Source organism: Pyxicephalus adspersus, chromosome 6 (genome assembly GCF_032062135.1).
Source record: "Pyxicephalus adspersus chromosome 6, UCB_Pads_2.0, whole genome shotgun sequence".
Taxonomy (NCBI): Eukaryota; Metazoa; Chordata; class Amphibia; order Anura; family Pyxicephalidae; genus Pyxicephalus; species Pyxicephalus adspersus.
The window spans coordinates 28,601,352-28,617,229 of record NC_092863.1 but is presented as its reverse complement, the minus strand read 5'-3'; the positions used below and the strand labels follow the sequence as shown (position 1 = coordinate 28,617,229).

General features: G+C 35.7%; 1 protein-coding gene across 1 annotated transcript in view; it reads left to right on the top strand.

The window, feature by feature from the left end:
* Window positions 1–14,905: 14,905 nt before the first annotated feature.
* Window positions 14,906–15,878, top strand: part of CNTNAP4 (contactin associated protein family member 4) — a 223,077-nt gene continuing 222,104 nt past the window's right edge. The window contains exon 1 of the mRNA XM_072415021.1: window positions 14,906–15,337. Within this exon, the coding sequence (XP_072271122.1) occupies window positions 15,250–15,337 (88 nt within the window). The 5' untranslated portion in view covers window positions 14,906–15,249. The remainder of the gene's footprint in view (window positions 15,338–15,878) is intronic.

Here is a 15,878-nt window from a genome sequence, read left to right as displayed (position 1 = left end):
GGTAACCTGTATAAAATGTGTATGCAGTTAAAATAGGTTACATGTCTGTAAATCAACATAAAAAGATGAGAAAAGTAAATCATACAGAGGTTGCCCAACAGCGTAAAAGCTAAAGTGAAACAATTTTTAATTTTTCGTTTATGAAGCTCTGCTTGAAATAACTTTTACTAAACATAATACACTTTAAAAAAAATAGAATATAAAATAAAAAATGAAAAGTGCAACACGGTTTAAAGTACTACGGGCAAAATTGCATAAAATGGGGTACTGGTAACCTCCACAGCTGCTGTATGTGATTGTCCTTGGACAGAGATAACAGCCTTAAAAAAGTTCATAAAGCATTTCCTCTGAGAACCAATGAGATAGGCTAATATATACCTTGTAAAGTATACCTTTTTCATGTAATTTCAACCATGTATGATTCCATACAAAATAATATTGGCAATAAAGTGCTTTAACCCTTGTGTCCTGGCTTTGAGAGGATTTAAACAAGCTCATGGCTGAAGAACCAGCTTTAAACTTGTGAATATTTTTCTCAGCAAGCTCAGCATTCTTTTATAAAAATGGATATAGGAAGCTATACAGCTGTCTGATTATTTTTACAGTGCTCACTAGGATCCAGTAAAATTATACCATCACTAGTCTTTTCAATGCAAGTGGATCATAATTGATGAGAGGGGTCGCATGATGCTGTAACTAACTTCCTGAAAACAGGAACTTATGGTAATGCCCATTTGTGATGCTGAGACCTATTAGAAACTAATTGGGAACAATAAAATGTCACATATGGAAACATTTAAAAAGTTTTTTTGCTGTTTTGCTGGTTCATGCAATTCTGAGGATAAACAAAAAAAAGTTATAAGCATTAAACAGGAAAACAACAGATGTTACTTATATACATATCCATATTTGTTCAGTATAAAAGGATGGTTTGAGGTCAGAAATTGATACCCCAAAGTATGTCAGTTGAATATTTCAGGCTTATGATATCTGTTCTGCGATTGTGAATATTCCCTGTCTATTCTTGATTTTTTTAAGGATATTAGTAACGGATATCAAAGGATACACCAACTTCACAGCAGGTGGTGTGTTTAAAGGACAACACCTGACTCCTCGGATTCATATGCCATCCAATATAGATATATGCATAACTACATAAAAGTCATGATATATCAAAAAATTATAAATCATGCAACAACAGCAACCAAAATGTTCAGGACTACAAAAATTTTTTTTTTAAAACAAAGTATGAAATATAGCATAGGTGGGACTCCAACCCCTTTTTTACATTTTTGCAGATTAAATTTAGTTGGTTTGCTTACATAGCTCAGTAGGTAAAGCGTACACATAAACACAACAGAGGAATTATGCCCTGTAATGTTCTAGTAACATTAGGAGTAAAGGAGAGCTGTACAGATGCTCAGTTCTTGTCAATATAAATGATTGTTTGCATTTGTCTGTCATTTGTTACCCCTATTTAATGTACAGTGCTGCATAATATGTTGGCGCTATATAAATTGTGTTTATTAATAATAATATTAATAATATTTATTATTATTATTATTATTATTATTATTATTAGTAATAATAATAATAATATTATTAAGGAATGCCTTCCGATGACAGCAGTGTCACTAATTATTCACTAATAATAACACTATTGTCTTTCAATGACAATAGGAAATTTTAATTAAAAAAATGAGTTAAAAAAAAAAGAATCTTTTAAAAATAAAGAGTTGACATTCATTACAGTATGGTACAGGTAGTAAGACTGTTTTAATTTAATCCTTTACATAGAACACTTTTCTGCCACCTCCTGCAATTTTAATTCTTTTTATTAAGTAAGATGCAAAGGACAATTCAAGGATAATAAACTAAACAAGTGGTCAACAACATATACAAAAAGGCAAATGTATACAATATAATCAAGTATTCTATCAAATGTGTCCAGAATAATAAAAGCAAAAGGCATACCAAATACTCATTTGTTTTTCTAATGAAGGCAGAAAATCCAGATAAGCTTTGCCAAATTTGTGCTACTGAGTGTGATCAGAAACATTTGGCAGATGCTGGCCTTTGTCAGCAAACCTGCATAACTACTGGATTTATGCACTGGAAGAAGGCACTTGAGTAATTCCAGACATATGATGCCAGCTTTCCTATATGTTTTCATGCTGTCAGATCATACAGACACAAAACTTGGCTATGATTATGCACAGCTGTCACAGCAGGTTGCAAGACCAACAATGTTTGTAAAGAATATTATCTTTAGAATCAGTAAGATTTACCAACATAGGAAATCAGTAAACACAGTAGCTGGAAAATACTGTAAAGTATAAAAAATATAAAAACACTAGAACTTTGTCACAATTAACTATTCTATATCCTGATGACACAAAGTATATAAAAAGACTTTCCAAGAAACAAAGACCAGCAGGAAAGCTACCACCTGGATCCCAACAAAACCTAGCTTGGAATTGTATTATTTGGTATATACATGCAAAAGTGAACAGATATAAAAAATTTTAATGACAGGTAGGAGGTACATCTGAAGTAAAAATAATAATAATATTTTGTAAAAAAAAATTAATTATTTTGTAAAAAAACAGATCTAACAGCCAGCATGTGTAATATAATTCAACACTCCTTAAATCAACCTGTCATGTAAATTACTGAAGCAGTGCTCCACAAAAATTATAACAACATATTTGTGTCTAAACCCCAGTTTGATTACCCTGGCATCTTCTGAACATGGTTATACCCTGTGTAGGCCTCTCCTTTCTTTTGATCACCCAAACAACCAATGACACCTCAGCTGCCAATAGAAAACAAAAAACATTATATGAGGTAGAAAAATGTGTGCCACAAATTTTAATGTTCCCTTGTTGAATAATTGACTGATGCACAGTAAACTAGTTATTCCTGCTATGTGAAGCTATATAATATAGATAATGAATCAATGTATTCTGCTATTTGTATAGTGGTAGTGAGGAAAATAATAGTTTTAGAGCTTTTGGAAGATGAGATCAGCAATCAGAATAAGTGTTACGTATAGTCAAATATAAACTGATATTATTATAAATGAAGGTACTTTTGTTCACCTTAAATTACATTAAAATACTTTGACTCAAAAATAAACCAAGGGCAAAAAATGTGGCCATCACTGGTAACATGGTGTTGTCCTTGTGTAAAGTGTGTAACAAAGTCATGTTTCTAGTGGCAATAGTATACACTTTACAAGAGGACACAGCATGACTCGAGTATAATCTGAGATTATTTTTCTATTCTCAATTTATACTGGAATATATATTTTAAAAGTAAGTTAGAGTTAGGCTTATAGAGGTTAGTGTTGCGTGGAGTTAAATGTATAGTGATCATTTTGTAGGTCCGATTAAGTGTTAGGGTTAGTATTAACAGGTAAAGATGTTTAAGGAAGGAGAGAGAACCGTTAAGGGTTTATATTTAAAGTTAAACCAGAATTCAGCAATGGCAGTTTTCAGTTTTTAGATGAATGCTCTTTTCTAAGGCCCTCTCACCTTATACCACAAACCCTCACACCGAGCCTCAAGCTGCGTACACACCGAATGGCCAAAAATCATTCTTAAAAAAAGTGACCAACCACGCTGACGAACGAGGATTGTCGTTGGAAATGAACGACTGGCACGGCGGATCTGATTGGCCAACGATCGTTCACTATCTATCATGTGTACAGTCGTTCAGTGTTTGTGTATGTTTCTGCAATACACTTTCTCTTTTACATGTCACTCCCTGCATCGTTCAAACGATTGTATCTAGCGTGTGTACACTATTGGTGGTTTATATTTGAACGATCGTATCGTTAAAGCATATACAGAATTGTGCACAATACGATTGTTCAAGCATAATCGTGCATAATCATTGATGGGTGGTAATCGTTCATTTTGTAACAATATTTATTGAAAGTGTTTACGTAGCTTTACTCTAATAACCAGTAGTTGCTACTGTACCAATTGTACTAGATTATCAACTCTAAATTATTTGACCACTCATCAGAGTATCTTTCTCAATTCAGATAAGTATTGGGAAAATTTTACTGTAAATTGTTTATACTAACATATGCAACTTATATACCCATATACCTCATACCCAGATTAAATTGTGTGTGTTGACTCCTCTATGATTTCAGACGTCTCATCCAATATAGAAGAGCCCATCAGCAGTCTCAGGTCTTTTGCATGTCTACACAAGGGTGGCTTTTACAGGTAAATCTAACACAAGAAATACATTATACACACATATAATCTTAGGTTAGGATTTTTGTTGAAATGAATGGTCAGTGGCAGGGTCCCCTTAACACTAGCTCTTTCTTACGTAAATGTAATCAGTTTCTGCACTCAGAATCTTCTTTATCAAAGTATCAGTTAGCGTATTATTCTTAGTTCTTCATAATACATTATCAGTGAATACAGACTGGGTTACAGTCGTAGTAACAATAATCACAATCCATATGAGTGATGAGGCCAAAAGGGCATTAGACAATTGTCATCTAGCAAACAAAAGTAGAATGGTATAAATACTTGTCGCTTAGGTATGAGCCTTATACCCGATGCATTTCTCCCGTTTTAGGCTTCCTTAGGGGTGGCGGTACATTTACCGAATCATTGAGTGAATAACTGTCAGTACCTGGGTTTGCGGTAAATGCATGAAACGCAAAAAAAAAAAAAATGTTATATATCACCGTGAAAACACAAAATATATAAAAAATCACTATATTAAAAAAATTTAACAACCTTATATGATCTTATGCACTAATAATATGCACTAGCAATAATAGATAATGTCTTATTAGGTAAGTTATTAATATAGCGATAAATAGCAATAATTATTTGTAGTGATAATGCATTATAATAGTTTAAATGGAGAGGTATGGATGGGAAGTATTGAAATGAAAAAACCTAACATTGTCCATGCAGAGGGTACAGAGTGTGCTATCAATGTAGAAAGGCCATAGCCCAGGCAGATGGAAGAGATAGGCACCTCCAATCAGGAGCAATATTGCACAGGATACCCTGTATATGAGGTACCTAAAGTAGGTAAGTAATAAAAAGTTTATTACTCGGGTAAAAGTGTAAAGTTTGGTGGGGTAGAAAGAATGATAAGGAAAATACGTATGGATGATGGGTGAAGTGTCTATGAGTAGAATCCTGCAGCTGCGATGCCGGCTGGCAAACCGGCAGATGACGCCAGGTGGAAAGTCCCGAATGCTGCCTTTTTTTCCAAAGACCATTCTCAGGATCTCACTACTGAAATCAACTATTGTAAGGTTAGTGTCAGGGAATAGATTTAAGGCAGGCTATACTAGTTACTGGCTGCAACAGCGTTTGGCTGTGTACCTTGTACAAACATACCAGAAGCTGGACAAATTACTTGGGTCGATAACTGCCACACATTTTCTTTTCTCATATGAAAATGATTCAATTTGTCATATATCACTGCACTACATTTCAGCAATGCCATGGATGAATTGACTCTGCATGTGTAAAAGCATGTCCAAAGACTATCCTTATCACTCTTTTGCATTCTCTGACATGGAATATAACTTTTCTCGTTCAGATAAAATAAAGCAGCTCTCAAAAATCCTGCATACAGCCTATAAATTTTAGGTAAGTCCCAATTTCTAGTGCTATTACTGGCTGCCACCAGCCCTTATAAATTGAGCAGCTCAATCTTTTTAAGCATTATGGTTTACCTAGTCTTCCTCATGAGAGATTCTCTTATTGAGCAATTACTGTAATCCAGCTGTGTGGCTGCTGAACTGTGAGGCACTGATTTGAAAGACTTTCAGAGGTGTTTAGAAAAGCTGCAACAACATCTTTTGGATATTGACAAGTGCTGCAGACAAACCAGTCACCAGCAATAATCACAACGGCTCAATGAAATAAAACATAAACGTTTGCTTTGGAATTAATGTGTTATTCCAGCACTTTGAAATTCTTCACAATTTTATTAGCATATGACTTAACAGCACATATATGTTAATGTATACACAAAAAAGCATTAGCTTTAGTCGAAGCTGTAGTAAATCATTATACTCTCCTAGGCACTACTGAATGTTGACTTGATTTAGCTTAATAATTTATGTCGTTATTGTTATTTCATTACAAAATACTGTTGTAATGCACTATTAGGGTTTCTTACCCTGATCCATATGCTATCAAAGAATATTCAGACTATTCTTAACAACCTATACAGCCCTTCCATTAAAGTTCCCTTAAAATATTTGAACAGATGCCAGTAAGTTGCCAGAATAGGGAAACAATAAAAGAATAACATTATTACAATTTTTTGTGACTTGGTGCTGCTACGTTAACCCTTCTGTCCTAGCCACTTGCGCTTAAGTGAGATTGGAAATCACTGCTCATCCCTGAACATAATTAAAACAAAAGGTATAATTCACAAACACTCCAATATGCACATTCTATGTACAGTCACATAAAAATGACAGCCTTTAGTACTCTGTTATATTAAAAGCATCTGAAATTTACATAAGACACATATAAAATATCATACAACTACGAGAGGTTTGATTTCTCTTTAACAAGCAGATCACTACCAGACTACTAAACTGTAGCGTACTCTGATTGCTGAAGGGTTGTGTATGCTATTAGTGGTGTGGCCATTAGCAATAAGTCCATGATTTTACCAAAATTGATTTTGCAGTATAATTATCAACTTTGCTATATCTATAATAAAATTCTTGTGCATGCATGCATACAAACCTGCAAAACTTTCATCCATGTGGCTGTATCAAAGTCTCCCCATCTTGTCAATCCTCAAATCTAGCATTGTACTATTCACCATGGGCAGACCCCTGCTCAGCCACTAGAGACAGGGTGCAAAATCCCAGCACTCCCAGGACATGGTTATGCAGGGAAAGTTGACTACAGGCTCACAGGCCAGGACAGGGCCAGGAGTAGCTGAAATATCAAACTAGAATGCAAAGTAAGAGAAGGTTAAAGAAGTTAGATATCAACTGCAGAAAGAGTTTAGGGTCAATGGTCAGACAAAGGTTTAGTCCGGACAGAAAACAAGAAGAGGTTAGTCAAGGTTTGCAATGAAGAATTATACTAGTACGTGCATATGCATTTGGAAAATAATGCTGTCATAGGTGAGCTAGTCTTGTATAGGAAAGGCTTTAAATTAGTGTCTGGCTAGTAGGGGGACAGAGGGCAAGCCCAGTCAAGGTGGTGTGCTACTATGATGTATGATGGGCAACACAGTGTTGCTGAAAATAGTGCAGAGCAACCAGGAAAAATGTGTACTCACTATGACTTTGTATGCAACCTTATCTAGGGAATAACTATCATGTCACTGGTTACAGTACACACCCATTAAACCCGTCTACAAACTTTGACGACAGTACTATTCTCATTGAGCTTTGCAAATAACTTGAAAAGATGACAGGTGTTGTCAAAAATCCTTTCATGGCTATACTTTAGATTTAAACAAGTACTACCTGCTTTAAAGAAAAAGTCAGCAATGTCAGTTTATGAAAATTAGTCTAATTTTGGTAAACATCCCTCCACTTGTGAAAATAGGATTTTCGAGGCAAAAACAACATTTCCAAAATTGTTTGTACATTCCTAGCTGAGATATTGTCAAAATAGTATTACCACAGCAATATTACGCATTTATTTCTTGACCATTTTTTTATAGACACATTTAATATAACGAAAAATAAGCCAATAAATCTGTGGTTTTATTCCAAGTTTGATTCACTCAGTAAAAAGTTTAAAATACTGTACAAAGCCAGAAATGCTAAAATTAAATTGATAAAATATCTTAGACTTTTAAGACTGCTTGCTAATATTAAGTGCCCTTTACATGCAAGAGTAACTGGTGACAGCTCAGTATAATATAATACATTTAAATCTGTACCAATTGTTGTAAATGTCATACCCATGGCTGCTTGAAAGACATCTATGCTGTTCTTGATTTTGTTGAGCTGTGTAAAAATTGAAGCAATAAAAGCAAACTTAAAAGAATAATGTGCTTTTGATTTAAAGCAAAAATATCAAACTTGCTGTCTGCAATTTAAAAATGGCATAAGCCTACTGAAACATCAGCCTATGCTTTAAATTGGAAGTTTTTATCAAATACAGCTAATGAGACAAAGGATTATTTTTCTGAATTACTAGTGCTATTTTGTAAATTATGGTATCCATTAGCTAGATATACTGTATGTGTAAAATACTTCTCATGTATGTGTCTATTTATTCTTTGTAATTCTGAATTAAAGGAAACCTAAAAATTTGCATTCACACTCTATTTACAGGCCCTAGAACATGGAAAGGTGACTGCAGTAGGCGAATGTCAGGCATACTTGGTAATTACTTTTATGTAGTTAGTAGTTAGCAATCAGAAGTCAACAACTCTAGCTCTCATTCTTAATCTAGAAAGACCATTCTCTACCAATGTTTCAGACATTCCTTCAAACATTCCCTTGTGTGAATATTCCTGGTATATGTGTTTAAATTGCAGTAATTGATTCCCACCTGGTAATGTTTGAGGCAATGTCAGATTCCTTGTTTTTTATATAGAGCCCCAAGAGTTTTTCTGACTTGCACCTTTATGCTTACAAAACACAGGTTAATCCTGTACCCGATTTCCTTCAGATTTTACTTTCTAGGCCTATTAGGGTCCGTTGTCCAAAGCATACATGTAGTTCCACACAAATATAAAACACAGAGGAGTATAATAATTTTGGCATACCAATGCCAAAATCCGTATTTGTATAAACATATCCAAGTTTATTTATTATATCTAAAACATTCAACATTCAAAATAAAATCCTGTGGTAGGTATGAAGTCAGAAGATTCTTTAAATGACCGGGTATTTCTGAGTGATATTTACAGTTATAGGGCTGGAGCATGGAGGCCGTGGTATTGTGGGTTATTAGGCTGATGTCAATAGCAGATGTGCTAACATTGCCCCATGATTCCAAAGTTTGCATTTTAGTATCTTACTGATGAGAGACCGAGAAAAGACTTGTAAATGTTAAACAAGCAGATAACAGGCCAAATAAAGAGGAAGTTGGGGTGCACTGCAACAATGAGTTTGTTTTAAATCCTGAGAGACTTTAAATTGCAAACTACCATTTAAGAACTTTACAGGTTCACCTCCAGAAATAAGGAACAACCCATTTGCAAACCATAGAATATTTGCCCCTGGTCAGCATTGGTACTGGTCCCTGGCTATTTCTGGGGTCCCATGCCTTTTGTTTGACAGTAATTTATTCATTAACCCTACAAATGTCCAGAGTTTAGTAAAAATCAATAGATTTTAATAGAGTGTACTGGAAAACTTTCCAGCTTTGAACTCTGTGGTGGATTTGAACAAACATAACTAAGACACATATGCCAATCTCTGTGTCCAAAATACAGCTACAACCTTTTTTCCTATTCCTCACGGGAAACAAAATATTTTTGGTTTGCCTCCCAGTCTCTTATGCTGCCTTCCCTAGGCGATTGTGCATCAGTTTCATGATCCTCTTAGGGTCTTTCCAGACCCACAAAATAAAACTGTGCATAAAGTTGTTGTATGTGGCTAGGAGAGGCACAGAAACTTTTAACAGCCAATAGTGTCTTATGGCCTTTTCGGAAACTGTATCTCGGTCTGCTGCAGTCACATGCCAAAAATGGTCCATGTTTGCTTCCATTCACTTGAATAAGAGCAGCTGAAAACCTTCTGAAACACTGTGACTCACTACAGATCTGAAATGGCCCTTACACATTATTCTCACCACTATATTTACATATGTTGTTTTGGTAATTACTTAAACATTAAATCTAAGTTCTAATCAGTTTTGAATTTAAAATGTACCTTTCTTTCTTGTTTTCTTATTCAGCAGTTGCCATTTGAGCCAACCCCCCACGTGCCATGCATCCTTTCATTGAAGTATATTCTCCAAGTACAATTGCCTAAAGAGGCTATATCCTTTTTTTAACTACTATTCATATTGTTGGTGGGGTTTCTTTACACAAGAGTTGAATACAGAAAGGTTTTCTTCCATCACAATTAACTACTGCTCTAATTTAATCAACCCCAAAAGTACGGTTCACACTTAAAAGGCAGAAAGGATACAAGGATGAGCAAAATGGAAGAAACAGTACAGGTCCAAAGCTCACCAGCATTTGGATTTATATTTGACCCAATTTATTTGTTCCTGTTGGCGAGATGTCATCCTAAGTCACATTTAAGTAGTAATACCTGAATTGTATTCATCTAGTTATTACATATTGTTTCAAAATAAATATTCTAATATATTTTAGAAATGGCTGATCTGCTGGGATTTTCACACACACCCATCTCTAGTGTATAGTGTGAAAAAGGGAAAATACCTAGTTAGAGGTACTTGTTTGTCCTAACACACAGGTATAAGTGACTCAGATAATCATTCATTATGACCCTGGTATGCAGAAGAGCATCTCTGAACAATGAACATATCGAGCCTTGAAACAGATGGGCTACAGCAGAAGGACCCAGCCACACTACTAATTACATTGGCTTACCTAAATTTGACAAGAATAGATTGGAAAATGTTGCCTTGTTTGATGAGTTTCAATTTCTGTTTGATATTTGCATGGTAGGGTCAGAATTTGTTGTAAACAACAGATACACATCAATCCATCCTACCTTGTATCAATAGTTCAGGCTGGTGGTGGTGTATTGGTGTGGGGGATATATTCTTGGCACACTTTGGGCCCCTAAGTACCAGCTGAGCCCACCTTAATAAGTTGTTGACCACCTCTGTGTCCATCACTTTATGACCACATTGTACCGAATTTCTGATAGCTATTTTCAGCATAATAACTGGGCATGTCAAAAAGCTCAAGTTTTCTCAAACTAAATTCTCATCACAGATGTGTAGCTGACAAATCTGCAGCAACTGCATGATGATATCATGTCAACACGATCCAAAATCATGAACCCCTTATGTCATAAAGAATTAAAAAAGTTCTGAAGGCAAAAGGGATCCAACCCGGTACTAGCAAGTTGTACCTAATAAAATGGCATAAATGGTATATACACCCAAGAGCAATATATGCAGGTTTGTCCTGCTTTTGTTTTTAGAAAACATACACATTATGATTATTACTAATATTTGTATTTATAAAATGTATATTATGCAGAAGTTTATGATAAATAGGGCTGCAGTTGGAAAACCTTCAAACTTTAGATGTACAAATAATGACACAGGACGAGAAAAGAACCTTGCTCAGACATATGTGGGCAGAGTTTATGACAGAAGTCTTTAATATGTGACTTATAAAACAGAAAGACTGGTTAGCTGGTAAATTTAAATGTCAATTCATAAATAATGTGGGTTGGGAGCAATTGAATTATTTATTGGCAAATCAAAGTAGCTTGAATTTGATCTAAGTGTAAATGGAACCCAATGGAGAGATCTGCAGAAAGAAGCATCAAAAGAGGAGTAATGGGGAGGACAGCTAAGTCTGGCTGCAATTTGTATGAAAGATTGTAGAGGAGAGAGTCCGGTTACTGGAATACCAGAAATGTTGCTTCAGTAGTCAGGGTGTGAGACAATGGTTTGATGTTGGATGAAAAGATTGTATCTTGGATATGTTGCACATATGGACGTGAGCGAACCTGGAGATGTTCTGAATGTGGGAATGAAGGAAAGTTCAGAGTCAGAGGTGACACCAAGACAGCATGTCTGTGGAGTGGAGCAAATGACTGTGGTATTTACAGTTATAGAATTGGCTTTGAAGAGCCTCAGCCCTTCTTTTTATATGTGAACTGCATAATGTTTAGGTCCCTTGCTGGCTCTTACAAGCTATTTGTTTAGGTGAACCCATTAGGAGGGCACCTTGTTAGTCAGAAATTGACATTAGTTTGGTTAGTGATTCAAACAAGCACATATATGTTATGGGGTTGCTGTTTAAAGCCCTCCTGCATTGAAACCGTGTTCATCACTGCTTCCATGAATATCAGTGCAGGGCACAACTGCATGGACTATTCTTGCCTCGTGCAGGGTTTACTGCTGCCAATAAACATGAGCCCCTTACAGTACAGATGCATACATTATTATTACACAGTATTTATATGGCACCATCATATTACACAGCACTGTACAAAGTCAATAGTCATGTCACTAACTGTCCCTCAAACGAGCTCACAATCTAATGTTGCTATAATATTTATATGTCTTTAATGTAGTCTAAGGTCAAATTTTGAGGGGAAGCCAATTAGCCTTACTATATTTTTGGGATGTGAGAGTAAACCTGAGTACACAGAGGAAATCCACACAGACATTGGGAGAACCTTCAAACTCCATGCAGATAGTGTCCTGGAAGAGATTGGAACCTAGGACCTAGCACTGCAAAGGCAAGACGGTACATCTGAGCAACCATGCATATATTTGTTTATTCATGTATTGATCAACTCCATGTTTTACACACACATCATACTTATATATGAGATTAGTTAATGTGCTAAATTGTCACACAAAAAGTACAGCTGCAAGCAGCAGCATTCATCCTTGACAAATCTGTCATTAGTCAAATATTATCTACAGACACCCTTGTTTTGCACACTGACATGATAATTAAACTTATTTGTGTATCTTAGGTCCACCATATTAAATAAATATGTAAATCATTTAAACTTGGGTGAAATTTTGCAGGTGTTATTCTTTTATGCCACAAGATGGCAATCTGAAAGTGCAAATATTTTTCAAGCAGCAATATGAACCTTGCTGTTAGGAGAATCAATTAGAATGACCCCACCTATTTACTGTAAATATGAATCAAAGAATGTATAGGAAAGATAAGATCATCCTGAATGTAATGCTCTGAGCAATTGTAACAATTGTTTAAAATACATATTACGACACAACACAAATTGTTTTTTGTTACGTAAAATGGTTTCAAGACTGCAACTGATAAAAAACTGCAAAAAAAATTTTACATAATTCCATACCTGGTAATTTTCGGTGTTATTTGTAGTTTAATTTGTGAGTCAGCTGATATTTTGACAATGCATCTCAGAATTTTAGCAGCATGTAGAAAATGGTATCATTTAGTAAATATCAGTGGGCATGAGTAATATGTCTAACACTATGAAATATAGCCATTCTAAAGGATGAAACTTAGGTGTAACTGCAGTCAAAACATTTTTTTTCATTTAAGATGCAGTAGTTAGGATTTCAATTCTGTGGCAATATTTCTATCACTTCTTGTTGGTCTCTGACATAGGAAGCATTGAAATGTATTCGAGTTTAGATACTGGATTTAACTGCAGCTGCAAGTCTGCACCTTTAAATAAAACTATTACTGAGTTCCAATGGTAAGATCCAAGCCAGAAAATTAGGTAATACTTCAGTGTATGGGTGGCAAAATGTTATGTTACATGTTGGCACAGAGTAAAAGATTAAGGGATAAATGTAGGTTTGGTAAGTGGATGGGCAGGGTAGATGTATATGTATATAAAAATAGAGGAGTGTTAGTTTAAGGGTTATTGTTTTACGGTATCTGTCATGGGGTTGGTATAAGGCTAAGATAAAGAGTTACCATGAAACTTTGGGGATAGAAGTTTAGAGGTTACTATTGCTGACCACTAACTTTTACAAATTCTAGTTTACTGGTTTTGGTATGTTCAGTGTAACTTGCCTAGAAACACTTTACAGATCAGGAGTTCAGAGTTTTCTTGTAGCATGCTTGTTCCAGGTCAGTGCTGTACAAAATTCAGACTTCAGGCATAGCCAAACACCCATTTTTTCAAGGTGGTGCTCAACAATGGCAGGCTCAATATCTCTCTAGGATCAAATTCCCTTTAACAGAAGAGCTTACATATTCTGGGTTTATTTAAATGGATTTAGGGTTACATTTATTTTTTAGAGAATAGGTATAAATGATTTGGCTTAATTGTAGGAATAAAGTTATCTTGGGGGTTGAATTTTAGTGTAACTTGAGAAGGTAAATGAAAACTCAGTTTTGGAAAACAGTCATTTGTATGCACCCCCACCCATGTAGGATAAAATTTTAAAACATGCTGATGATCTAATGCTATACTTAGTCTTCCATATACAGACCTAATTTGCATAGAATGGCTAAATTAGTATTTTACCCTGCATATATTGGAGTGCGTGGGGGGATGCATACAATGGGGGGTTAATGTTGCTTAAATGTTAAATAAAAAAACAGGTTAAATGTTAAGGCATATTTAAGAGTAAAGGCGGGTTATATTTAGGTGTCAGGCTAAGCATTAAGGGTTTAAATTTTTCAGGGAGATGATTATGCAATTTTATTTGGTGTTTAGTGCTAAACGTTCCATGTCCATATTTTGCACAAATAAATTAGTATAAAAATAACAGAGACGAGAACAAAAACCTCTGTCATATTTTTAGTGTAACCCCTTGGGCAACATAGCATGACTAGCACTACCATTCCTATATTACAGCACACAGCAGAACTAAACAAATACTTCAACTATGGCTGAAATTTGCATTAAGCCAGCACAAATTACTGTACAAAGCATTCTATTACTGCTTTGAAGTTGTCTATGCTGAAGACTGACAAAACATGTATGATGTTTGTAAATATGTCATGCATGAGATTTTTAAATAGTAAACCCTTTTGACAGCTTAATTGCTGTAGATAGCAAGCATATGGTGCAGAAATCATGATCTGACTGTTCTCTGCTTTTGGTAACCCCTCTCTTCCCTCTCAATTTTCACTTGTCTTTCATACATGGCTATAAAGTGTGCCAAGCCATTCAGTGATCAGGACAGGGTCAGAGCAGGAAAGACATCTGCAGAAGGCACATGTGCAAAGCTGCTTTCTTTTTGTATTGTCTGCACTTCATGGCAGTCACATTTCCCACCTGTCACCACAAGGGGTATGCAGGACACATTGTGAATGTGAAGCTTCAGTAACCACAAGCTGATCTGGGTGGGGGCTGACAGTTTAGCCTTCAAGTGATGGTGTGAAATGGGAGAGATCCTTGCTGCCACAAGAAGCTGCTGCTGCTGTTGCTAGTGATGCAGCTGCTGTATTGAGAAGCAGCATCCACATCATCCACAAGCTCTGGGGGTGTCAGAAGATACAAGGCTATGCTGTTTCTCTGAGTTGTCTGTCGGTTTGAAATCACAGCTAGACAAGAAGCAAAGGGCAAGTGCTGAAATACAAGTGCTGAGCAGCTACAGGGGAAGAATCTAATACTTTTTCTGTGCTCTTGTGGATATAAGCATGGATTTTGTCCCAGCACCAGTCTTTCTCAAGCTGCTAATTTTGTCCTTGCTTCATAACAAGATCACAGCATTGGCAGGGAGTAAATGTAAGTATAGCAAATGTTTTACACTCTCCAATCTGATTTGTGTTAATTGAATGTGTCATGCTGTGATTACAACTGCTGTCCAAATGCTGAAACGTTTTACAGTGCTAGCAGATAATCGGTACAGTAAAACAGGTTCTAGTGCATGCTATGCTGCATAGATGGAAAGCTAACTTAGTTCTCCCAAGCCACCTCTGCTGTACTGTATAGGAAACTTTCATCTAAGTGCACAGAGAATAGCATTATGTCTGGATGAAAGCTTTATGCTCTGCAGTTCTTCTCTAATTACACATCCTATTTAGGAAGGGAGGAAGGGGCAAAAAAAGAATAAAAAAACAAAACTGATGTTTTTTTGTTATTCTAGCACTATTTTGTCTTTTTAGAAATATACTCATTTGTAGTCTGGTAGCCAACAGGATCATCAAAAAAGAATCTTGCCGTGAGAGAACACTGATGCCTATCACATTAATTCCTTCCCTTTAAAAAAAAGGACTAATGGAAATCTGGAACCAGCAGGGGACAGGAAACTGGCACATACACTGAT